Source organism: Anas platyrhynchos, chromosome 9, assembly GCF_047663525.1.
Source record: "Anas platyrhynchos isolate ZD024472 breed Pekin duck chromosome 9, IASCAAS_PekinDuck_T2T, whole genome shotgun sequence".
Classification (NCBI taxonomy): Eukaryota; Metazoa; Chordata; class Aves; order Anseriformes; family Anatidae; genus Anas; species Anas platyrhynchos.
The window spans coordinates 13,265,541-13,292,154 of NC_092595.1; the positions used below are offsets into that span (position 1 = coordinate 13,265,541).

At 39.8% G+C, this 26,614-nt stretch overlaps 1 protein-coding gene across 5 annotated transcripts in view; it reads left to right on the forward strand.

Moving 5' to 3' along the window:
* The window catches only part of LOC101803486 (glypican-5), a 414,617-nt gene that overhangs the window by 114,700 nt on the left and 273,303 nt on the right, over positions 1–26,614 (forward strand). For all 5 annotated transcript variants that reach the window (XM_021268756.4, XM_072042426.1, XM_038183389.2 and 2 more), the window contains one exon: positions 13,600–14,294. In XM_021268756.4, the coding sequence (XP_021124431.1) occupies positions 13,600–14,294 (695 nt within the window). The remainder of the gene's footprint in view (positions 1–13,599; positions 14,295–26,614) is intronic.

A 26,614-nucleotide genomic window follows, 5' to 3' on the forward strand; every position in this document is an offset into this window, starting at 1 on the left:
TCTTGGCAGAAAACTTAAGTGTGCACTGAAGTTCTATGGGGATTTTGTGGATTAAGAACTATATTGCTGAAACAGTATCAACTTCGCATATGCCAAAACGCTTTCTTGAACTGGGTCTAAAACATAGCAAACGTGTTTTTCTTCAGAACCTAAAATTTCTTAAGCTTTATCTGTGACCCTCTCATTTCATTCTGTTGATAATTCCCATATTTGCTTGGGTGGTGGTTCCTCTTGTGGTTTTTGTTTTTGTTTTTTTTCCTCCCCCTGACGCTTCTGAAGGGATTGATCCCAGTGCAGGGTCATACAGATAAAGTTTCATGCCAAAGTGTATTTGTTAAAATAAGCAATCATTTCTGGGGCTTTAGAGAGCAGAATTTAAACAGTGGGAGCTATCTTTTAAAATGGATTTAAAGATCCAGGAAAACAAACAAACAAACAACATTTGGGGATTTTGGACTAAAAGCATGATACCTAGATGAGTAGGGTGCAAAGCTAAATTATTTTTATTGATTCCCTATGACCTTGAAATGCAGATAAGCATTTTAGAAAGTTTCATGCTGTCTGTTAGTTGAGCATTTGTTGGTGCCCATATGTATTTTAATTTAATATGAATTATACAAAGTTAGGACAAAAATGAACGCAGAAAGTTAAGTTTGTAGGATAGATAGAACAGCAGGTGACTGTATTGAGGAGCTCTGTACTTGCTGGTGAGAATTAAAATTTTTTCTTGTGAGGTTGCATAAGAGTAACTGATACATGGCAGAGAATTGAAAACATTGCGTGTGTGAAAAGTCAGCACTATGGCTATAGTAAAGAGGGTGGCTGCTTACTGGAAATTGTTTCACTGTGCCTTTTTATATCTGAGTTGTGCATGAGCTGGGGTTTTCTGTCATGTTTCTGAAGGGAAATTCTGGACTTTGGGCTTAGGTAATTTTCTGACCAGGAGGGGACCAAGCTGTCAGTGAACATACCCAGGGTACTTAGAAGCAGGGAGACAGTTGCTCAGCATAATGGATGGTAAAATAAAATGTCATTTATAGCTGCAGCTTACAGCTCTGAAAGTCATCTGTCACAGAGAGGTCCCTCTGCAGCCGTGATGCTTGCACGTGTCTCACGAAGGCATTGAAGGCATTGCGCTCCTGTGCTAGTTCGGGCAGCTCCCCGGGCTTCTTTGCAAATGGGGGTATTGAGTAACACACGGCATTCGCACAGGGCATGTGAGAGAGGCCAAATATTTTAGATGTGTCCAATCTTTCCTGTAGTGTTTTGAGTTTTACTTGCCATCCTTTTAACCTATCTGTCGACCTGTTCGCTTGTGGATGGTTTCAGTTTTCCGAAGGACTGCCCATCTGCACTGCTGCTGGCATGCACGGGACTTTCTCGTTCCTAAAAAACTCCACCAGCTTAGTTGGGGCTTGCTGAGGTTTAAGATAGCTTTTATGCAGATCAGTTTTGATGCTGATCATAGCTTTGGTGCTTTAATTCTGAATACCCGTTTGCTACGGTCTGTTAATCTACCTGGAAAGGGAAGCTCTGAATTGTAATTAAAGACAGCATTATATTGCTGCAATCAATCTTGCGTCAGTTCACTAACTGTTGGAAGTCTGCTGTACCGTAATGGCTAATTTGCTTTCATTATTAACGTGATTTATCTGCAATTCTTTTTTTCGTTATGTTGCTGAGTAAAAGATCGCAAAACTTTAAACGGAACTATAAAGGCTGTATATTTATGAGAGGTTTTAACAATTTTATATTAAAACTTCAGTATGACAGATGGATTTGACAGCTGCTTTGACCCACAATCCGGAGTATAATGTTTCTATAATTGAGTTTCCATCACTAATGACCAATGCTTAACAAAAATACCAAAGTGATGTACCACATAGCTGTAAGCCGTAGAGGGAGCAAAGTGATGACTTCAGTAGTGCTGAGAAAGTAGGAGACAAAAGCTGGAACGCATTCCCACAAAAACCTTCCCTTTGTCTCTGTTTGGGCCTGCACCCAGTGAGGTAATTGAGAACATCAGCGGTCCTCAGCAGGTAAAGCTTGTGCTTAAATACCTTACTGAGTTGGGGCCTGACATGAAAAATGTGACATTCGGGAGTGAAAAATGAGAGGATTGCTCCTTCTTGTGGGAAGAGGCTGAAAGGAAGAAAACAAGCTCTGCAAGCCTTTATGAGGCATTTTCGCTGAGCTGTGACATAGCAGGGAAAAAGTGTGCCAGAAAAATGGGCAGACCGGGTTGCACGCCCTTCTCTCCGTCAGAAATGATCATGTCCTGTGGCAAGGGGCACCTCTGAGCTGAGAGAAGGGGCGTTGCTGCAGCATGCATGTCTCTCGCATCTTGCAGGTGAGGGCACATGAGCAATTTACTTAAGTGGGAACTTAACAGAGCGTCTTGTTCTCTCTGGTGACCTGTCTCAAGAACCCTTGTTAACAAAATGAACGTCAGCGCTTTAAGATATGCCATCAATCAAAATCACAAATGGTCTTTCTGTACAGTTCTTGAAGGTCAGCAAGCCCAGAGGAGAAACAGTTGCTCACTGAACAAGCCTCACGTCCCCAGATGGGTGAACTTCAGGAGTGCTTAGGGGAGCTTCTTAACTCATCTCATGACTCAGGCCGATCCATGAGTCAACTCGCTGAGATCCAAGCCCCAAAGCTTTCTGTAGAGGAACTTGAAACAAACAAGGCAGATTTATATATTCTTTATTTTTTTGAGCCTATCCTTGTCCTCTCTTTGAAAATTCCTCTGCTGCTGCTATTCCTGCAAAGAGATAAATTACGTATTCAATTGGTATCTGACCACTAGTAGACCTCAGGGATGAATAAGCAAACATGGGAATGTAATTAAGCAACTTCTTGGATATAAGCTAATTCTGTGATCTTGTGAAGCCCTACTCATCTTGGAGGGTGTCAGGATATGTGTGGCAACGTTGCAGTGTGGTGTCACGGTGCCTTTCAGTCAGGGAATGCACAATTTTCTGTATTTAAGAAATGCTGTTTCATTGCTTTGATCTTTGGTCTTCATTGTTGCAGATGGGATTTTTGTTCTGTAAAATATTTCTGTAGTCAATGTGATTGGAAAAACTTACCTATAGGATTTTCCTTGTTTAAGGAGGGACTTTGGGGAGAAAAATAGGCATGTGATTTCAATGGACCATGTGTTTTCCCTGTGGAATAACTGGAGCTAATTCCCTGCAAACATCTGGCTAGCTATCAAATTGCCAACATCTGTACTTCTGCCAGCGGTGACCCATATGCTGAACACATGCCAGTCTTTTTACTTGAAGGAATTTGGGAGGATAAATCGAGGAGAAGCTCTTCACCATAAAGAAAAATGCTATATGCATTTTTATGGGACTGTATTAAGTATTTTTCCACCTCTAATTTTCCCATTGAGAGAGGCTTTGTGACCATGTGAAACTGTAAAAAGCAGCACCCAGTCCATTTTCCTATGCTTAGTGACTTGGATTCAGTGTCTGTTGAAGTCAGTCATGGAAGTCTTTTTCACTCTTTTTCTTCAGGAATGCAGTGCAGTTCTTTGTTGTGACTGTAAAGAAACCCCCTGAACAAGTCAGCTTCTTCCAGTAAATCTCCTTTCAGCTACATTGTGGCATTCTGCTGTCAAATAAGTTTGCAAATAATCTACAGAAGGAGACAGCTGGAAATAGATGTTGCAGGAAAGTTTTTTGTTGTTGTTTGTAAGCATTACTTACCTGTATCTGTAATCAAAGGCGAATGCCTTTGCCTTTAATGTAGGTGTGTATATACTTTTCAGTGTATTGTGGAAGAGTCCAAAGGCTCTCTCTCACCCTGTGGGCAGTACATTTAGCAGCTCATAGCTGGTCTGTGGAACAATACAAAGTATTTTAAGCTGAAATTTGGGTGAGGATGCTGTGTGTTGATGTGTTACCAGTTCTAGTGGATAGAACCTGAAAGACATGAAAACCACTGAATTACTGAATTAAAACTGTTTGCAGAAACTGCTTAGAGGAAGGACTGTTTCTGTAACAACACTTAGCAATCGGGCTTTTTTTTTTTTTTTTTTTTTTTTTTTTTACTTTAGCTTATTTTGTTTAGGCTTCCTTACGTAGACTAACCCGAAGAAGGATGGGTGAAGTTAGTAGATTCACAGTACTGCAAGGTGAAGTTGATGTTACCCAGTCTAGAATCAGAAGAAACAGATGAAAGGTGTCCTGACCCTTATTTTGAAACTAGTACCCTGTGATTGCTAATACTGCCAGTCAGTCTGACTGCCATGGTGAGCAATGATCCTTTTCCTTCTTGCAGCTGAGGGCTGGAAGCGTGATCCTGGAGCGCAGTTCTTGAGCCAGCTGGCACTGCTGGGTTAGGCGGTCTTTGCTGCTGAACACACGGGGCCACATTATTGCTGTTCCCTACATAAAAATTGTTTTCTTCATTTTAAAGTTGTTGATAAATGCAGATTTAGTATAGATTCTAAAAAAAAAAAACACGTTTCTTTTAAGTCTTACTTGTGACATTAGCCCTCAAATGGAATTCAGAATTTTATTTTACATTTCTACATTAGCACATAGGCTTGAAGAGGGGAAACAAATCTGTTTTGTTAAGCTAACCCTATCTCTTGTGGCTATTTTTCTCCTAGATTTTTAGAAATGAGTCATAATAGACCACCTAACTAATTCAGCTGGAAATCATGAAATGGTTCATGACCTTCTGAAACAAACGTATTAGTTTTCCTACTGCCAGTTGAACTCCATAATCAGAGGGTCGAGAAAATTCTCCCTGGAGACTCCTGTCTGCTTGTTCTTCTGCTAATGAAAATATACCCAGAAGAATGAAAAAACTCTTACATCTGAGTAGACTGTATTCCTGCTTTGTCTTGATGGACCTGAGAGTTTTGGTTCTTTCTTCTTAAATGTTGAAAAAAAATTCACAAATCTTTAAAAAACAAACAAACAAACAAACAAAAAAACCCTGTATCCTTTCCTTTCTCCATAGCATTTAATACACCAGAGGTATACAAGTATAATACCTCAATTTCATCTGTGTTCTTGTGTGGCTTCTCTGCCAGGAAACATGAACATGCAGTGCAGCAGTTCATCAGAGGCAGGTTTTAGAGAGCACTCAGTACTCTGATGGAAGTGTAGATTGCATCTGTTTTCTAGGGATATGTGTTACATTTTACACTTACTCAGTGGGTAACATACCCAGTGGTCAATGTCTCAAGGGTCATCGGTGCCCCGATATAAATCAGGTGGCAGAGAACTCTGCAGTGTTTTTTGCAAGCCCTACTTGCTTGCTCTCTGAGCCTGATCATGTCAAATCTGCAATGCGTTTGAGCCCCAGTAGGACCACTAAGATAAAAGCCCTCCCTCTCTCCAGTGGTGGCATCTGTTCCCCTCTGGTACTAGTGCCTGGTGCTGCGTGTCGTTGGCACAGCTTTCACCTTCTCTGGGGTTTTCATTTGCAGGAAGGCTGCACAAGCAGGTTCTGGCATTGTGTGTTAGGAATAGTCTCCTCAAGTAGTTTATGGCGGTATCTCTGCATATCCACATTTGACTTGTGCATTAGATGTCTCCTCACCTAACTGCATTTTGGAGCTTCTGGTGTTCATGTGACAGTAGCCCACAGTTAGCTATGATTCGCTCCAGAACACACTTTTATGTGTCCTACATGTGGTGTCGTTTACATGGTGTCCTTTCTCTCACCCAGGCATAGTTTCCAGTTCAGAATTTTTTAGTACCTTATGCAGACCCAGCGCATTTGGAGCACTGTGATAAATGTGTGCCGAGCCAGCCTGTCCTGCAGTGGTGAGGTGCACTGAGATTCTTCCCCATGTCTGCTTTAGGTCTGTAAGCTATGCTGTATGTGCTAAGTATCTCACTCCAAATGTACTTCTAATAAAAGCAGACCTCTTGGGAAATCCAAATAGAAGCGATAGCCTTTTATTCTGTCCAGCAGTTTGGACAGAAAGTGGGAGGAAATTATGTGAAACACTTAAATCCTAGAGACTGCAGTAAGACTACTTGCATGCAAACATACGTAGTGTGGTGATTCCCAGCATTGAAAAATTGCTCACCCATGCAGAAGGAATTGTTACAGGCCCCAGAAAGAAGGAGGTGATTGTTCTGCACCACTCCCGGTGGCAGTAGCAGTTCTGAGTTAGTGTTTTGCGTGTGCCATTGCCCCCATGCCAGGCATGCCCTGGCTTTCTTTCCTAGGCAGATAGCTTGAGTTCTGTCATTTGCTGTGTATTTCAGTGACAACCTGGTGAGTTCTGAGAAACCTGCAGTTGCAATGTAATAATTAATGTGTATTGAAAATGGCACAAAACCTGTAGAAGACATTGGCATTGGAGGTTCTGCTCATTCAAAGGGGTTGTAGCCATACGTGCTGAGTATCTGTTCTGAAGAAACCAAATTGTGAGCAGCTTTTCTAGGGCCCAGTGTAAATCCTGTCTAACGCTGTACAAGTTGGGATTGCTCAGCCAACGTGCTTACCTTTTGGGGCTGGCTACACTTTTGCAGTAATACTCCCATATGTCCGAAGTAAGCACAGCAAGACCCTTGTTTGAAAAGATACTGGGAGTTTTCCTTATCCAGAAAAGTAATGATCTAGGGTTGATTTTAAAGAAGATATTGTCCAAGCTGTTGTTTATGTTTACAGGAAAGCTTTTTTATTTTCTAAGGAGAAATGATGACTTTTCAGTTCACTATACATCTTTGCAACTGTGCACAGGGTTTTAACCTGAAAAATAAAAGCAACTTTTTTTTGGTGCTAAAAACTTTTTTTTTTCAATAGAATATTTCAGTCGGACTTAATTTGGGCAATTTATAGACTGCTTCTGTGGATTTATGTTGAAATGTTGATTATTATAGAATTGTCATCCAGGGCTCTTTTGCAAGTGGTTAGTGCTGTAAGGCAGCATGGGAACGATACGCTGCTTGCTGGAGCTGCGGCTTCCAGGTAGTGTTTCAAGGACTGATCAGGTTAATCGTCTAACATTGTTTCTGCACCCATTCTCAAGTGGTTGTTAAACCCCCTAAGATCTTTCAAGATGATTATCTGAAGAATCCAACTACCTTTTTGCAGCGTAGATACATAGCTACTGGTGATTTTTTCCCTTGTATATTGTGAGAAATTTTTTATAAAGTAGTTGTTCTTGGAAAACAAATGAAAAGCATAGCTGATACTACTGAAGCACAGCTGTAGTTCTCAGTTCAGTTACTTTGGCCCAACTCCTGTTAAAGCTGTGAATTCGTGTTACTAAGTAATAGCTGGCAGACTCGAATTTGAGAGGTGTGAATTATACGCATGCTCTGCTGGAATTCCGTCCCGATGGAAGGAGAGTAGTACTGATGGCTGCTGTCCTCAGGGCTTTTCCTCTTCTAGATCATCTTAGCACTGCGATGCTGTCAGCCTCGTACTGCACAAATATTCCAGAGGAACTATTTGCTTTATTTATCTGTCCGTGCACGCCCAGAGGTGTCATAAAAGGTTAATGCCACATCTGGTCTCCAGCTTTCTGCTGGTCAACTGATCTGGTTTTACTTGAAACTTCTCAGTTTGAAAAGGAGCAATTGCACTCTAAATGCTGCAGATAGAAGTACTATGCAAATGGACTGACAATGTTATTTCTCATCAACTCTGTGAAAAGCAACTGCATTTATATATAGGAAGCCTGTCATTCTAAAAGTAACAACATATGAAAAAATAGAGTATTTGTAAAAAGTTGTGGAACTTTATTTAGCATAAGAATTCAGGGTAAATCAGAAGAAACATCCAGTCCTTGACATTCTTTATTGTGACATTTTGCCAGTAGCAAAGAAATGAACCTTCAAGTTATAAGTTTTCAAAATGAAAATGAAAACTTAATGAATAACTGGATTTCAGGTTCTGTCTCTGCAAACATGACACAATTTGGTTTGCACATAAGTTCTTTTTCAAAGTAACTGTAAGAACTTAAAGAAACAAAACCCTGCTCATGTTGTTTAATGACGCTGTTTGAGCAGTCTGTTGTTTTTATACTTGCAAATATGTTTGGAGGTCATTGCGTATCTGAAATCATACAACTCTGAATTTTATCATGTGTGTCATGTAGGTATATACATGTGTGACTTTTTGCTGTGTACTTACTACTCTGTATATCAAATTGCAAATAATTTGTACTTCATTCCTACTGCTGCAAAACATTAATATGTTGTCCTGTATTTTGGCAAACCATAAAGATGCAGAAGATTTAAAGGACTTGAAAGCATTAAAAGGAAGCTATTGTTCAACAAACTGTAGCTTTCATTCATTCTGTAACTTTGTAATAAGTGCAAGATGTTGAAGGGAAAGGAGCCAAATATTAGTGTGGTCCTAAGAGACCAAAGAAATAATGGAGCTACGTAAATTTGACATTCTTCTTTCATGATCACACTCAAATCTAAAATGTATGCAGATGCTATTCCTGTATAGATAGATTCAGTGTTCGTTGCTACTTTTGGTTTATTGAATATTACTGAATAGTTTCAGTAATGTTTATAAGACAGTATTTTCCCTTTTAGTAGTGTGGTGTTGGTTGTTTTTTTTTTTTTGTAGTTGTTTTTTAAGTTAGCATGCTTTCAATTATTGCAGAATGTAAGGAATTAGTAAAGTAGTGAAGAGCCGCTGCATTAGCAGGGTGGTCTTACCTTGTCAGTGCTGAGGGGCCAGATGCCAGCTCTGTGTTGCACACAGAAGCACAATGGCAATAACAGTGACTTTCCTTCTACATCTGCGTGTCATTGCACTCACTTCTATGACGTTGGTCTTTGAAGACAAGGGGGCTCAGCCAGAGTAGGCCCACTATATCTGAGCCTCTGCTGCACAGAGGTGTCTGGTGCTCAGATTGACTTTGTTTGGGGAAAATGGTTCCCACACTGCCATTGCAGTGTTGGACAGGTGGAAAGAAAGAAACATTGCATTTGGGTTGATTCATAATCGTTGATTCATAAACCTTTGAGCTTTAAGGTGCTTAGCCTGCTCCTGATGCTGCCATCTCAACCCAGTTGTTGCTTACAGAACAAGGATTTCAGTATTTCGTGGAAGTCTGGAAGAACAGAGAGAAGGAAACTCTGTGCACAGCTGTTATACTTGAATCCAGTTTTTATTGGAAAACTCCTGTTGGAGGAGTTTCTTTAGTATATACTATCATTTAAAGTCTGTTTTTTTCCACAAACAAAACTTCAGGTGGTGGAAGACTAGAGGAAATCTTTGGGAAATGCTGGCACAGCAGTTTCAGACAGACCGATACAAGCCTCCTGAATCTGTTTTTCCCTCGTCACCCTGTTTGCAGGTTTCTTTAGCAAAAGCACTTGAATTATGCAGCTTCTTCTGACATTACAATGGGCTGAACAGGGATTAAATCCTATTGAAGTCAGTGGTGTAACACCGATGCAGGAAGCTAGTACGAGATAAGTCAGGCCTCAATTGCGATTTTTTTTTCATTAGGTACATGAAATGTAACTGGTGGCTGGTTTAAGAGAAGTAAAGCATCCTCTGCATCAGGGTGGATGCATTCCTGTCAGAATCGTAGAATATGTATGGGTTGGCAGGGAGCTGTCACTCAAAACCAAACTATGCCGTGCTTGTGGTGAGTAAGCATGGATACCATACATGCGAAGCAATGTTTGTGTGTTACACTGAGCATAATAAATTTTTTGGTGTATGTGAATAGTAGGAACCAGACTGGAAGCCCAGAATGCAAACTGTTTAGCTGCTTGGCCTGGCAGCCTCTGTGCAGCAACGCCACCGTGGCATCTTGTCATAACTGGGCTTGTCTCCAGAAGCTGATTTTCAAACACCAGCTGTTCAATTGTGAAGTTTCCAGAGGTGAGCTCTATTTGATCAGTTGTGTTGGACTGTCACAGACTCTTCAGTGGTTGTGTCAGCTATTTTGTGGGTGCATGATAAACAATCTGAACAAAGTTCTCCGCCTGGAAGCTGATGTTGCCTGATTTCATTAATGAGCTACTGGTGTGTTAGTTCCAAATCCAAAGCTGACTGTTTGTCTCCCTGTAGCCTGAAATCAAAAAGCTGCTCTTGAAGAACATGAGAACAAATGTGATTCTCTTCTTACTTATTTTAATACTAATTGAAGGCAAACTATATATCATGTCTTCCTCAAATTCTGGAGAATTTTTCTTGCAACTTATTTCTGCTCATAATCAATGTATTTGCATATTACGGTCCCTTGCTCTTGGTAGAGGGTTGAGATGAAAGGCTGTGAAAGACAATCAAATATTTCTCTCCTTGGAGTGTGCTTAGGCTTAAGATTCAGCTTTTTGTGAGTTCGAGGCTTGCTGTATTTGACAGCATAGATGAACATCCTATTTTGGAGACAGTGGTAACTTTTGGGATACAGAAACTGTACAAAGGACGATAGAAGTGCATTAAAAGTACTTAATTAATCACCTTTAAAACAAGATGCTATGGTTGCTTTCTCTGCACGATCAGAAAGTAAACCAACTTCAACTGCACGAAGCCATGTTATTTCAATCTAAGAACATGCAGCTGATCCAGTAATTTGATTCTCAAACATCTCTTAATGCCTTATAACAAGAAAAAAAGACCTATGGATTTCCTTCTCAAAGATTGTTGTTAGAGTGCCTGCAAGCACAAGTCTATTTTTGTGTCTGACCAATGGTGATAAGGAAGTAAGTGACACAGTACAGATGTTTACACCACATCTACAATCAGCAGAGATGATTTTTGTACCATATGCCTGATGTTTTGGCTCCGTTTGCAGAAGGAATTAAGTTATCTACAATCACAGTTCTGTTATGCCATGAAAAATAAATGACACTCTGAAATATTTTAATTTCATACTTGTGTCAGAATAATGCTGTTCTGTTTAATTGAACACACAATTTTGACAGTCAAGAGAGATTTGGAGATAAAGCTATGTGGTTTCGTAAGTGTCTACAACTTAGTATCCCAGGAGGCTCCTGAAATCTGTTTCCTTGGGATGTACATCATCGCTGACTGTTTTGCTCTCATCTTTCACTGGGGGCTGTTAATTCTCAGGAAATTGAGGATCCTTGCAAATTCGTAAATGCATTTAACTTAGTCTTGTTCAGATAAGGAGATGGATGGTTGCAGTTCAGACCTGACAGAAGTGGATGGGAAGGGGCAAGAGTGTCAGAACGTACTGGCATTGTTGAAGAGAGTCCCTGCTTCCATTATGTAATGTAAACTGCACATCTGTAAGAGAAAAGGTACAAGCAAAGGAGGAAACCCCTAGGGCACCGTTTTCATGTTTTTAATATCCCCATTGCCTTTTCAGTGTTATTAAAAATAGTAGTTAGATTTCCCCCATAAATAAAAATAACCAAGTGATTTGGCAAACAAAAAATGCTGAGAGTGCAGCAGCACACAGCTGACTGCTGTGGTTCAGGTTGTGTCGGTGTTTCCATCACGAATCCAGTTTGGAATTTTTAACGTAGCTGTAAAAATCTGTTTCATTCTGAAAATTGGCAAGGTGTTTCTCTGCCTGAGAATGAACTTTCTTGTTTTTAAATTGAAAGGTATCTTATTTTTTTTAAATTCTAGGATTTTTTACGCTCTTCCAGAGCATTAGTTGTAGTACCGGTGAGAATGCTGAAGTGGTTCTCAGGCAGAAGGAAGCAGCTCATGGGAGGGGTGTGTGCATGTGTGTGTAAAACACTGAGGATTTAATGTATGATGAAGTATTGTGTATTATCTGTCTGGTTAAATCACCCGTTGTGGTGAAGGGATTGTAATGCTCCTGATAACAAGCAAGTTAGTTGCCCAGAGAGATGTAATAGAGGAAGGCACTGAGCAGGCTTTTCTACTAAACTTCGTCAGTGCATGGTAATCTTGATTTACAGGATTGTGCCTGCTCCTTTGCCAAGCTGATCTTTGGGTGAAATCAGTTTGCATTACGTGGCGCTGAATCACATGGTGATGTGCGGATGAATGCAGAGTAGGATTAGACTGAAAACTCATTATCTGGCCAGTCCTCAGAAGGTATAAAGTGATAGGCTTCCAGCCCCGACTGGAACTACTCGCCATCCAGAGAAGTGCAAAAATGATTTATGTCAGAGGCTTTTTGTTGTACAGCTTCCAAAGAGAGCAGTCGGAATGGTTCGGATTACTGCCTTGTGTGTCCTTAAAATAATCTTGGGAATTGATTCCTTCCTTGCCTCTGTCTAGCAGTTCTAGCACCTCCTGCAGTGTTTTGGGAAGATAACATTTACCTTTCACAATTCGAAATGCATTAACAATTGCACTTTTTAAATTTTATTTTTTTTGTCACTTGAAAGTGGTGTAGTCAAGCTCAGGAAAACAGTATTTCGCTTACAATTTCATTTCATTCTTAGTTCATAGAGGACTTGATGTTGAGTCCTGCCCGACCACTGGCTGGAGCCCAGACCTAGCCAATGTTAACAGAGAATTTCTTCCCATGGCATCTTTCCTTCATCCCTGAGTTGTTCTTTGTGGGAAGTGCGTCTCAGCCATCCACTCGCAGCTCTGTGAAACAAAGACTTCAGCTTCTGTTTGCATTCACTTATCTTAAGTTTTCATTGAGCTGCTGCCCAGCAGCTTTATCTGAAAGTTGCTTTTTGTATGTCAGCTTTGTCTAGCCTTTCATTCTGGCCCACATTGACTCTGCACATCAGCTGTCCAAATGTGTACAAGTATGTATTATACAAGCCTCGACAAGATTGTAGGGCCTTCACTCTTTTTCCCATTGTTGACGTAGTATTTTGTAGCAGTAGATCATCTGGGATGAAAAGCTAATAATACTTAATCTGCGAGTGTTATCAAGATGTTGCTTTCATTAAACTATTAAAAAGTTATTAAATCATTTCAAACAGTTGTAGTTGAGAAGTACAACTAATGAGTGAGGATCATCATTTCTGTGCACTGATGAGATGTACGTGTTATTCTTTGACTTCTTCAGACTCACTGCATCTTTATTACAGCTTTACAAGAAGTTTGAATTTTCACTCTGTGTTTTATTAAATGTGGATATTCTACCACTATTCATGCAGTCCAGTGCAGCAGTAGTGCTGTGATGGGTGTATCACAGACCCCCTCCTGTTACCAGTTACTCCTGTCTAACAGTTCCAGACTGCCTGGAACTTCTGCCTATTCGAGTATTTTGCAGTTTTATAGCAACATATACAAGGCATGAAAAATGTTGTACCCCTCCCTGCGTGCTAGAAACCAACATCTGTTGTTGATGTAGGGATGTTTTGGTAACGTGTCTGGTTGGACTGTCCAAATGCAGAGGCAGTTACAAAAGCCATCTAGACAAATCTGTCTGGAGAAGCCCAGCACTGGCCGCTAGAGTTTGGGTCAGGGTCTAGCCAGCCAGAATACAGTAAGAATTTTAAGAAATTGCTTGTGTATTATGAGGTGCCTTTATTATGCACATGTAATATTTACCAGTCTTTTTAATCATATTACCGATGAAAGCAGTATTAACTATTAATGTATTCGTATTGCAGATTACATATAACTCTTGGTGTCCCTATTCAGGACAGTAAAGTTATGTGCCTGAGATGTAGCTGCTGGCTATTAACATCAGACATCTTTCTTTCTCTCTCCCCTGCCCTTTTTTAGAGGCCTTTGAGTCCTTGCTTCGCTTAGCTGAAAACCGCACAAGTTCCCTGTTCGAGACAGCTTACAGACCTATGGCGAAAGAAGCAGCGGAGCCTGTTAAAAAGCTTTTTAGAGACATCTCTCTCTACATCCTGGGCGCAGAGACTACAGTGGAAGGTGCTGTATTACGGTTCTTTGACAGTCTCTTTCCTCTTGTGTATAGTCGGCTAATAAACCCAGGAATTACAGATTTATCAGAGGACTATACAGAGTGTCTAAGACTTACGAGGCAAGACATAAATCCTTTTGGACGCTATTCTAAAAACATGGTTACAGAGCTGTCAAAATCTCTTTGGGCAAGCAGGATGCTCAGCCAGGCCCTCAGCCTGGGCATCGAAGTAATAAATACTACTGAACATGCAGTTCTCAGCAAGGAATGCAGCAGAGCTCTGGTGAAGATGCAGTACTGCCCTCATTGCCAGGGCCTGACACTAATCAGACCGTGCGTCGGATATTGCCTCAACGTAATGAGGGGCTGCTTGGCCAGTGTGTCAGAACTGGATGCCCAATGGAGGGAGTATATCTCCACGCTGGAGTATCTGACAAACGAGATGGCTGCCTCGCATGACCTGGAAATCGCACTGACAGGAATCCGGAACTCCATCAATGAAGCCATCCTGCACGCACAGCTGAATGGACCACAGCTCTCTGCTACGGTAAGTGCTCTCTAATTATTCCCTACTCCTATTTATAAGTTTCATTATTGGATGAATAAATATTTGAACAACTTGGTGTTGTCTTTGGATCAAATTTTATTTTTTCATCCAGATCTTTTTTAATAGTTAGTGAAAATATTGCTGATAATTATGACAGGGTTCAACAGAGTCTGCACTGAAATGAAAGAGGGGAAAATGTTTGTTCCTTGAGAAGCAGCTCGGTAAAGCAGATATTTTCATGCTCTAAAGCATCTGATCCTGGAACTCCAGGAGCAGTGTTCACCTGGCGTGTGAATATTTGTAATGTGTGGGGGCTTTCCATAAGGAACAGTGTAAGGGCTTAGAAGTGTGTGTTTCTAATTAAATGCAAAGAAATTAATATTTCCATAATTTTACAGTTGCTTCGTTTTTGTGCTGACCATCGAGACATCAGGAAGGTAGTAGAGTTCTGTAGTGAGTACACTCCTCCAAAGAACGTTGAAAAAAGAGCACTGAAAAAATTAATTCTTTGACAGCATTTACACAAGCAGAGGAACAAAATACATTTAAATGGTTCTATCTTTTGTACGTGGTTGGTCTCATAAATAACAGTAGCGTGTGACTGACAGGTGTTTTCTCAAGGTGTTGAAGATTAGACCAGAAACTACTGAAATGAGTAATGGTGTTGCTGGCATCATCTCTATGAAGTTCCACAGGACTGTCAGTGCAAAAAATAGCGTGGCCTTAAGCAGGAGAAAAACTAATCTGAAAAAAGAGATGCAGATAGATTCACCTTTCTCAGGGAAGGAATTCTTGCAGAGAATAAATGAGAAGGGAATGCAGAGATCTATAAAGTTGATTCCTATGCTGAACTCTGGCCATCATATCATGTAAGAGGGGAAAAAATATATATAAAAGATACAACAGAGGGTGCTTTTAAACTAAGAACATAGTTTACCAGGAGAAAATGCCTGCATGTTTGTAAGCTTCCACGTAACCTAATGTCACATCTCTCTTCAATTTAGGAGAGCTGACAGAGGCAGATACTGACAGAATATAAAAAAATCATGGTTTATCTAAACAAATAATCCCCCCCCACACTCACACTTTTAGTAATTTGATAGGATTGATTATCACTGGGTATTTGGAGTTACCTTAGCCCATGTTGCCTGATGTTCTCCTTTTCCTTTTCATCCATGACCCCTGTATCTGCTAGATTGGTATCTGAAGATAAACATGAAATATTAAGAAAAAAAATTGTTCAATTTCTTGGCTACTGCACAATTGGCATTGGAGCCTATGTGCATTGTAGGACAGATCTTGCTTGTGCTAATGTGTAGTTGGTAGCATCATAAAATATACTATAAAGCAGTGCTAGGCGTAGGATGTGTAATGAACAGTACTCTCACATCTGCTCTAATATTCACTGTCAGGTTATTTATATGTGTGTCTAGAAAGGAAATGAAAATGTATTCTTAATTATTACCTATTAGTTTTATCTGACTATAGGTAGGTGCCTCTTTAAATTGTCACACTATTTCATTATCGATTACACAGAAATAATTAGGAATAAACTGAAGCTTCCTGGCTACTGACAGCCAAAATGGTCTGACAGGTATTTCCTGCCGTGTATGCAACTTAGGCAGCCTATGCTACAAAATACTAAAATGTATTTCTGCACTGCATTTATAAGCCTCTTAATATAGTCGTATTTATTTTGCTGATGGAGTAGAATGCGTAATCCAGGTGAATATCAGATAATTACAGATGAAGTTAATGAGGGCATTGCTTCTAGCTGATTTTGAAGCAGAATTACCTCTGAGGGATCTTTGACCATTAAAGATAATTGCTATTCAAATCACTTTACCTGGGTCTATCTCACTTCCCTTGCACTAACTTTAAACATTTTTTCTTCCATTAAGAATGAATTCAGAAGGAGCTGTTGTGTTTGAAACTGTTTTTTTTTTCCCCCAAGGTTCTTTGTTTTCTCCCAGTACTGAAATCTGTGCACAAAAAAAAAAAAAAAAAAGAAAAAAAAAAGAAAAAGTTGGGTGTTGTTTGAGACAAACATCCTCAAACGTCTCTGGAGGATAGCAAAGGACGTTTTCTGTTTGAAAATGAAAACTACATGCCAGTTTGTTATCCTCAGTCCGTAACTTTTTCAGATGTCAGATTTCTGCAGGTAGGATTATATTTTGAAGACGGAGCATGTTCCGTCATTTGAGCAAGCATTTAGTCTGATATTGATTTAGAACTTTCCTGATTAGTTGCAGAGGCTAACCATTACTTAGAAAATTGAACCTAATTAAGCTGTGTTTCCTTCTCTAAAGAAATGGAAAGGAGTTGAATCTACAGCTTCAGGATTTCCGTCTGTGAGATGGCTTCCTGGAATCTGGGCCTTGATTCTCAATTACACTTGTACCCTTTTGGGCTGCTTTTGCTCGGTTTTGTACCCAGGATTTATGTACTTTAGTATATAGTTTTACTTGTATAAAACTTACTTTTTCAGAAAAAAATAAGACTTTTTTTTTCCCTTTGTAACAAAATAAAGATCGTTTCCTGTGCATGCAGTTCAGCTTCTGCAAAAATGGAAATGTTTAACGTATGTATAGTTTCCGTTACAAATGCTGTAATTGGTTTCATTCAATTATAAATAATCTATGTAAAACTCATTCAGGAAAGCAGAGCACTCCTAGTAATTTTCATTTATCCTGAGGCAGCCTTAATTAATGCACCTGCCCTTTTAGGAGACATTTTACATTTTTTTAATAGGCAATATGGCTAAAAATTAGCGTTGTTTTTTTCTAGCTTGCTGTCTGCCTGGATGATAATGAATAATGAAAAGTTAGATTGTTTTCTTTAAAACAGGGGGAAGGATTGAAATAAACCAATAAAGTGCATAGCGTACTTTCCTCAAATGAGGTGCAGTCAATTATTATAAAATTAAAAAAATAAATCCTATTTATATGAAGAGTGCATGGCTTCAAGAGACTGGCCTCTGCTGATCTCCATTAGAGCCACGAGAATTGCCTGATTTGCTGGGATAGCGTGTGTGAAAGGTCACCTTTAAGATATTGATAATCTCTGCTCAGATTGCTGCGGATTGTGCCGTGCCGTTCAGGGATGCTGGCTTGCATCCAGTTTACTTAACCTAATGTGGGCCAGCCACAGTCTGCAGCATCAGCAATCATAATCATTACTTTCTGGTTTGTCTGCTGGAATCTAATTGTCTTTCATATTGGTAGGAGCCCTGACTGCTTCTTGGTGCCAGATACAGAGACCAGGTTTGTTCCCCCTTCCTTATCATTTCTGAGTCTTTCTCTGTACTTTGTTTGCACCTTTCTGTGTTTTAAAGGCAGGTGTTTTTTTCTCATGTATTCAGTCTGCCATATTATTCTATAACCAAATGCTTTATTTGTGCATCATTCCTGTTTTCTTATTTTTACTCTAAGTGGAAATAAAATACCTTCAAGTAAAACGCAAGGAGGGGAGGCAGTTAAATGCATGCTGGTCTGTAGCACTTGGGGGAAGTTTACTCGCTTGGTTATTCATTACAAGCCAAATTCCCCCTCTCTCTTAGTAAAATATTGTAGTCCTTAAAATGTAAGAGTTATGATTATGAAAGTAGTAAAAATAAACATTTAAAAAATGCACAGGTCGCTCTCTGTTCATCAGAGCACTAGATCATGTGCTTAACCTGAAGTATCTCATTTAAACCACTTTTTTGTGAAGGATGCTCTTGCACTTTGCGAGGGGGAGCCCCCTGTTGCTCACGAGCTGCTGCTGGTGCTCCCCGGAGCGAGCCCTTTAGGGCGGCATGCCTGGCGCTTGCGAGGCACTGAGGTGGGCTTGTAGCACTCCTCCAGCAAGCCAGGGGGCATTCATGGGGATAGGTAATAGGAACAGAAGAACATATGAGGCAGGGAAGATTTCTGTTGGATCAGAAGTAGAATCTGTCTGGCCATGCTAACTACAAATCTGCACCTCTGCTGATAGTGAGCAGATCCTGGTATTGCAGTTTTGGCTTTGCCTGGAGTGCTCCATTTATAAACGGTAAAGTGGAGGCTATATTGTCAAAGAAAAAACATTTTATGGTCAGAATTCCACTTCAGCTCAATAGTGCTTGAACACATAATTACCTGTTCTTAGCACATTTCCCAGGTATGGCCATGCCTTATACTCTGCATGTGGCTCGTTGGGAAGCCTGCCTACGTGGTGGAAAATGCAAAGTGTTGTGTGGTAGCGGAAACATTTGGAAGGTAGGAAGATGCATACTGTCCTGAAACGTGGCCTTCTTTCTGCGTGTTTGTCCAACGTAAAGTACTCATCTTCTTACTGATGTTGTAATGGCTGAAAATGTTTCAAATGAAGAGAATGTAAAAAGCCACAGATTTAATATTTTCAAAATGTCTGTTTATACAAGGCAAAAGTCCACCACACAGTTTTTGGATTATAGGAATAATAAAAGCAAAAGCTAATAAAGGACTTGGTTGAGGGGGACTGTAAAGCCTAGAAATCATCAGAGATCAGGAATTAGGAGACAGAAGAAAGATCTGTGCCTTGAGCCAATTATGATGCTAGCTTACTAATTAACGTGATGAAAATGACAAAAAAAAAAAAAAAAGATGATACAAGAATAAACTTTGGGAAAAGGAGCAGCACAGAGGCAGGAGAAACACAGGAATCGAGGGGTATTTAGGTTGCATGATGCTAGAAATTTCGGGAGCATTAGGGAGAATAAAATGAGTGATTGGGAGAGAGAAAGTCTTGTCAAAATCCCAGGGTGGTAAGTGGCAGTCTTTCCACAGGCTTTGAAGACATCAAGGATGATATGGAGAAGACATCCACTAAATACAGATTGTTTTTTAGAGGGGATTGGTTTAAGGCTGTAACGAAAGAGAATCTGCTGGCTTTTTGTGGCAGATATTCATGTGGTGCTTCTTTAAAGTTTTGTGTCTCAGAAGCAACGCAAGGAAGGCACGAGAAGGTGACGAAAGCAGGGTCCCTAGCAAGGAATGTTGTCCTTGATGGTGATGAAAAAAAAGACAAAGGAGTTAGGCTTTCCCTGTCTGCTCAACTGCTGCTTCTTCAGTCATTTGCAATTAGGGATGTAATTAGGAGCTGGGGAGGCACTGTGCATAGAGAAACAGCAAATTAGAACTTTGAGTGGTTTTAGACGTACAAAAAAAAAAAAAAGAAAGTACAGGTTGACGATTGGTCTTGGCTGGTCTATCAATCTCCTCTCACAAGTGGTCTTAAAAACTTGACTCTTGTTGCAAAGCAGGCAGCATGTAGTCACGAAATGCATGCACAGCTCTCTCCACTGTTGTCTAAACTTGTCTCCCTGAAGCCACTTCAAAATGGATTTCTCTTACTGTTTACATTGCATCATTATTAGTGTTTTGATTTTGAAATTGATCTTGTTGACCAGAATGTGGTACTTAGTACTGAAGAAAGTGGTTGCTCTGCAGGTGAGTTCAGGCTTATAGTTATCTGAGGTATTTAACCTGTAGGTGGGTAAGAGTGGGAATGCTGGCAGAGTTGGAGAGAGCAGCTAGGAGTCTAAAAACAAGAAGGAAAAGGCTAAGTTTATAGAAGCACTGAAAGAGTGACTAATAATTAAATCTTGCAATATTTTTATGAAATAGCTATATATTGGTGTCATCTTAGAAAAAATGGAGACAGTAATACTAAGAGGTAGAACCAGGCTTATTTATTTATTTATTTATTTATTTATTTTTCCAGTTGCTAGTTCTATAATCCAGCACCCCAGTTTTCCAGAGATCTGAGGGTGTGCTGTCAGTGCCCATTACAGGCACATGTGATGCACCTCAGCACATGTTCTTGGCTAACTGGAAAATACAAAGGTGTGCGTGTACCTTTGGTACTGAAGAAGCAAGCTATATAGACATTTGTTAGGTGTGGTTTAAGGATGGAAAGAGGCATCTGCCTGTGAAAGAACACACTTGTATCCAGAAATGCCCACATTACTGCAGTGGGCTTGAGCCAAAACTTCCTGATGGGGGAAAAGCATTTGAAAACAGAATGAAAATGTTGCTGTAATTTTTTTGGTAGAAATTCATCAGTGTATGGAAGGCTTAGGAAAAATAATTGAGGTGGTCTGAAATCTTTAGGAATAAATTAGAAAAAAACAAACCTGAGAAACAAAAGACACAAGGTGTGTTTAAATGGTCACCTTTAGGAAAATAAAAACTTAGTGTGGGAAAAGACTGCCAAACTTAAAGCAGCGGGAGATGGATGCACACTAACCTTACAAATTGGAAAAGGAAATGGCAGTACTATGGACAAAATAACTTGGTGTTGAGTAAGTTCACAGCAACAGTTTCTGCCAGCTAGTAATGAACTACTTGATTAGAGATCAGTGTCATAAGACACTCCTGGAGAGTTTGGAGAGTGCTCAGAGCTGAACTCAGGTGTTTCCTTTCTGCAAGTTTTCCAGTTGAAATGATCAACACCAGCTATCAGTAAGCATAAGGACCAAACTTAGCAGAGGTAAGAGCAGTAGATTCAGTGCCTTAGTATGCTGAAAATACCTGTGAAAATGTGCATGGGAAGCTATGCTTGTGAAATATTTGCACTAGAAATGGTATGTAAAATGTAATTTTGCTTTTTCTTAAACACTTGTTACCAGTAAATCTCTGAAAAGAGGAAATGCTTAGCTATGATGAGGTCTGCAGATGATCTTGTAGGAGTCTGAAGGGCTGCCCTCTTGAAGCTGTCTAGTTTGGTAGTGCTTCTTGCAGATGTGACCTTGAAGACACAGAATCACTTATGCTGAGTGTACATCAGATTCAAATCCTTTGTGAATAAGGGACAGAAGGAGAACTTTTGGAAACCTGGTGAATTGCACGGAGGGCACATCTTGTAACGTAATTACCAATTTTTGTGCAAAAGGTAAAAGAATGCTTTTAACAGCGTAGGACATACAGAAATGCCTATTTAAAAATATTGATGTGTTTCTCTTGAGCTATGTACTTATCAAAAGATTGCTCTTGTCTTACGGTCAGTCAGGAATGAATTTTTAAAAAATGAGCTGTAGAACTCTGTATCTGTACAGAATCTCTGTATCCACAGAGCTTTGCAGAGTATAAGCATCTAGTTCTTGTAGTCAGCTTTGTAAGTTTTGCCCCGTGCTATTTGCTTGATTTAAAACCATTTTGACACTTGAGTACTGTATAAGTATTTCTGGAAATAATCATCTAAATTGTTTAATGCATTTGCCTCATTTCCATCTGTTACAAAAGTCCTCTGGAGAATTAGAGTTCGTAGTCTTGAATGGCTCTTAAAGAGGATGTAGGGAGCTTTGCTGCCTGTGTTGGCTAATGACAGTTGTCCTCCATGCAGGTGTTAGACAGCAAGGAGTAGCATGATCTCCAGGTGTAAAGCATCATCTCATCAGTAGTGATGGAATGGCTTGAAATTTGATATTTACTCAGAAAATATCACTACAAAGTAAGTTAAATTGAAACATCTTTGCAAAGTCTAAACTATGATGAATCAGAGCAGGAATAAACCCCCCTGTACAATTACAGTTGGTCTGAGACATGTGGGTACTGGGTGTTATCCAGCTGTCATGTTATTTGACTAAACAAATAGCCAACAATTTGGTTTTCCATAAACTTTTAGCCTTGTTTGCTTTTGCAGAAAATTTTCATTGAACTGGATGTAGGTGTCTCCTCATATCCAAAGGTGTTCAGTCACAGGTTGCACTTTACCTCCTGACTGACAGCTGACTTGCTGATACACTATTGGCAAGTCCTTTATCTGTACTAAAATAAAAAGCGCTTCTCTGCCTGACAGAGCAGTATTCAAGTTCTACTTTTCATTCCTTACATCTTACTTTTTGTGTAAACATGTAACCTGAAAGTTTTATGTGAAATGTTCTTATCAGTGGAATTGATGGATGTAGCTTTTAACCAGCTTTTGGTTTGAAAATGGCTTTGACTGTGATTAACCAGATGTGATTAATGATTGTGGTCAGTGTTTTGCAGCTGATAGTGATTTGGGGTTGCTGCCTTCTGAGAAAGACTTGTGTCTTTGAGAGGAATCGTGGCACCATTCTTTAATTTACAGCCATGGTATGGTTGTTTGGTCTACTTTTATTGCCAAAGTACTTGTGGGAAACACACCAGGTATTTATGTGTGGGGGTTTGTGGTCACAGAAATATTAAGCTAAAATATAGGTGGATATTTTCAGGAAATTTTGTATGCATGCATCATCAAAACAGATAAAATGCTATAGGAGTCTGGTGTTTAATCTAAGTTGTGGGGTGCATCTTAATTTATGGTGTATCGCCAGTAATTTGCCCAAATGTAGAGAGTAAGGACAGGTTAAATGTAAAGCCAAGAAACAGTAACCTGCTTTTAGAGCAAGAGGTCTGAACAAGGAATTAAATACATATTTGGATGTATATACATACATATTATCCATTATGCCTTTTGCCTATCATCTTTGTTTAGGGGCATAATTTAAAAAATAACTTCTAATGCATTTCTGAAAAGTACATTTTATTTCTTTAAGCCATTGATACTGGTTGTAAATATATGCTTAAAAGTGCATGTTTGATGAGGCAAGTGCCCTTGGCCATTGCAGGAGTGTGAAGCCTTGTCCCTCTGATGCTACGCACTATGATCAATAACGTGTGTATGCAACCATGTGTGCACATTACTCTGCACACACATACACTTGTTTTTCTTCTCTCCTTCAGATAGATGAAGCTGCATCTTTTTTAGGGTGTGGATAATCAACTTGGTTCTAAAACTCTAGTCCATGTAGCATCTATTTTTGAGTAAGAATGAGCGTGTTAATTCTACTATTGATTCTCAGTGAGAAGAACTAAATTTGAGCTTTGTATCTGTGTGACGTAACCAGTGTTTCTCAAAACAGCTGCTTTGTTTCATTATTATTACTATTATTTTTGCCAAACTGAGGCTCTGATACTTTTCAGCACTTTCTGGTACCAAGAGAATTAGTTTCGAGGAATTACACAGCCAAGTGTAATTTTAATAAAATAATAATTTTAAAAAGTCCAATGCAAAAGGTATGGTCAGTCTGATGATCGTTTTCACCCCTGAAGCTGCAAGTGCAGAAAAGTGTGCCCTAGGTCACGAAGTCTGCGTCCTGTTTGACTTTTAACTTGCTGCTGTATGAAGAGGCAGGTGTGCCTGTGTCTGTCTGATGGTAGGATATGAGCTACGGGATGGAAGTTCTACTGAAGCCGTAATCATAAACCTGCCAAGGTAACACAGCCATAATTTCACCGAGCACTCTGTATCTTACTGGGAATATGATGTTGGTGTCAGCACTTCCCCATTATTACAGTTGAAGGATGAAGGACATAAATATGGTAAGAGTCCAAGATTTTGCTTGAAGCACAGAACTGAACAAGACAATCATTGCTTGGGATAATAGTTATGGAAATGATGGTACTCAGGATGACAGATTATGTGCTTAGTGTTTCAACAACACTTTATTCTCCGTTTTTACTTCTTTCTTCCTTCTATTCTGTGCACCTATCATAAGTCTCCATAAACTGTGTAATTCATCTACTGAAATTGAAGGTTACTTTCTATTACAGAATTGATGTGAAGTACAAAAGAAAAATCAGATACTCAGATATTCTTACGGACCTGACTTACTGTATTGCTAGTTATTAAATGTGCTGGAATTCATAGTTGCGGTGCTTTGGAATCTTGGCACTTCTGCTTGTTGTGGTTAATTTTTGGTCTTAGAAATTAACAAGGCAGCAAACGATGAAGGTAGAGTGTTGCTGGGTTGGGGTCCAGTCTCTGGTAAAAAATGCAGCTCTAGCATATTGGCAGCTAGACTGCTTGTTATTCATTGTAAGGCGTCTAGCTATGGGAGTGTTAGATGTTTGACAGCATTGAATAGATTCCAGTCAGCCATACAAACTACCTCCAGTGAAGTGGAAAGGACCATAAAATTGTTTTAGCAACAGCTAATTCTCTCGAGTCTTTTAAGGTTTTTTCCCCCCTCCTTTTTTTTTTTTCCTTTAACTATTTGGTTGCCATTAGAAGACTTGTCAATTTAAACAGTAAATGTTCACAGATTCGTTTCATGTTTCTAAGATTGGTTTTGTAAGCTTTTCACTAATTTTGAATTCAGCAGTTTAAGTTTCGGAGGGGGGAAAAGGTATATATTTAACAATGGTACTTTCCTTTGAATAGAAAAAGAAGCTTTTACAGCATTGGTTGTTAAAATATTCTGCTAATTAATTAAAGCCCTATTTTTATCAACAAGACATTTGAATGCTAGTCTATTAACTTGTAGGGAAATAGATCTAGCTTCATGTCCCTGCTCATCTTTTAGTTGTTGAAATGTTTCACAAGCTCAGTGCTTATTTTACAAGCAGCTTAGGGATGTACCTTGACTTTTTAGACCTCTAAGGAGTTTTTTTTCCTCCTGAATAATTCAGACTGTGGATTTAGTGTTTGAAAACTCAAATATGTGTCCTGTCAAACGTTTCATAAGAGAAGATCTGTTTGCTTTGTAGTGTATCGCATGTAGTTCGGTCTTCTTCAAGGAGTCTTGAACGCAAAGCATTTAAGTAGTCTGGGAGACACTACGGCAGTAGATTTGGAAGAAGCCTTAAGAATTGTGGCTTTTGGAGTGCAAGGGGAGGGTGGAAAATGTTACAGCTTCATGGACTTAAAGAACCAAGAGCCTGGTTGAAAGAGGCTCAACGTTTACAATTTGTCTGAGTGCAAGGCTTAACTCTGCTGGCAGTAGATGGGCAAATGAGATGGGAATGATGAGCAAGTTACCACCTTCTGCCGTGAAACAGGCTGCCTCCTGCAGAGAACTCCTGCTGGACACTGGGAAAAACATTTGATGCAACTGAATGCAAGCTGTTCATTTCTTCCTACTTGCATCTTTTTCTCAAGAATAACTTAGGTCAACATTAACTCAAATAACTGAGATAAAATTGTCATTACCAGCATTTGGCCTTAAAGTAAAAAAAAAAATACCAGCTGTGGTTTGCGAGGCTTCAGGCAGCCAGCAGTGTCAGCACGTGGGGCTGCACTGCATCAAGGCTAACATTGCCAGCTTGTGTGAAGAAACCCATGACATAATTTGGAAACAGGAACCCCGTGACACTCCCTTCTTCTATAGTGAAGTGAGGTGAGAGTCGCTGGTCATTTTATTATGGTTCTATAACTTCTGTTAATTGTATTGAAGCTTTACTTTAAAGTGAATTTTATTCTTGTCCACAACAACAGCACAAAACAATTTTGTTTCACAGAATTTTTCTCTGGTCTCATGGCTTAGTCTGAACTCTAGCTACCTCATCTGGCAGGAGGCAGGAGGAAAGTATGATGTACGAGAACACAACTGGAGGAGCAGAGTGCTGTTTGGATAGTGAAGAGGGAACTGGGGCGTTTCCATCCGTGTGCCCCTATTGAAGGACGCTTCAGCTTGCCTGCATGATGCAGCAGTAGTCAAAGACATGCACATACTCATTGGAAAATCCATGAGTCCTTTTCAGGAAGATATCCATGCTTTCTGTCTTTGGTTTTCTTTATGATTTAGTCAATACTTTCACTAATAAGATGGTGGGATTTGAATCACTCAATATATGGAGAGTATCGGTGATTCTCCTTTTGTTGTCACTTGCTACATCATTTTAATGTCTTTTTTATGTCTTTTTTTTTTTTTTTTTAAATGCATCTTTTTTCCCCTCTAATAAGCACATGTAATGTTTCCTTTTGTGGAAGCAAAAGAAAAGAATCTTTTTTACTTGCTAGGACACTTGTATGTATATATAACACTAGACCAGGGACAATAAATGTTTGGTGAGTTCTTTATCTACTGATTTTTTTTAAGTGTGATGAATTTTTATCTACCGATTCGTGTATTTTTTCACTGCAGAAAGTTGGAACTCTGTTCTCAGCAGACTGGAGAAATTATGATGAAAAAGCTCGTGGGCTGAGATAGAGGCAGGGGGATCCCTTCACAGTTACAGTCATGGGTAAAACAGACTTGGCGTGGCTAAAAGTTGCATTTCCCATCAGAACAGTCGGATGGTGATGGAAGGCCCTCCTCACCCTGCCACCTGGCTTCCCTGGACTGGCTGGAACCTCCTGAAATCTTGTGGAACCTTGTGGAACGCTGTGGGAGCTGTGTGGGCCTAGGCAGCCCTGTCCTCCCCTCACAGGGTGCTGGCACCTGGCCACGGGTACCCCAGCGGGTCTGTGTGGGGAGGAGAGGCTGCCTGGAGGCAAGGAGCTCTCGCAGGGAGTGCAGACATCCAAAACCAGTACACTGACTGAGAAAAGCCAGGATTGTGACAGGAATCAAT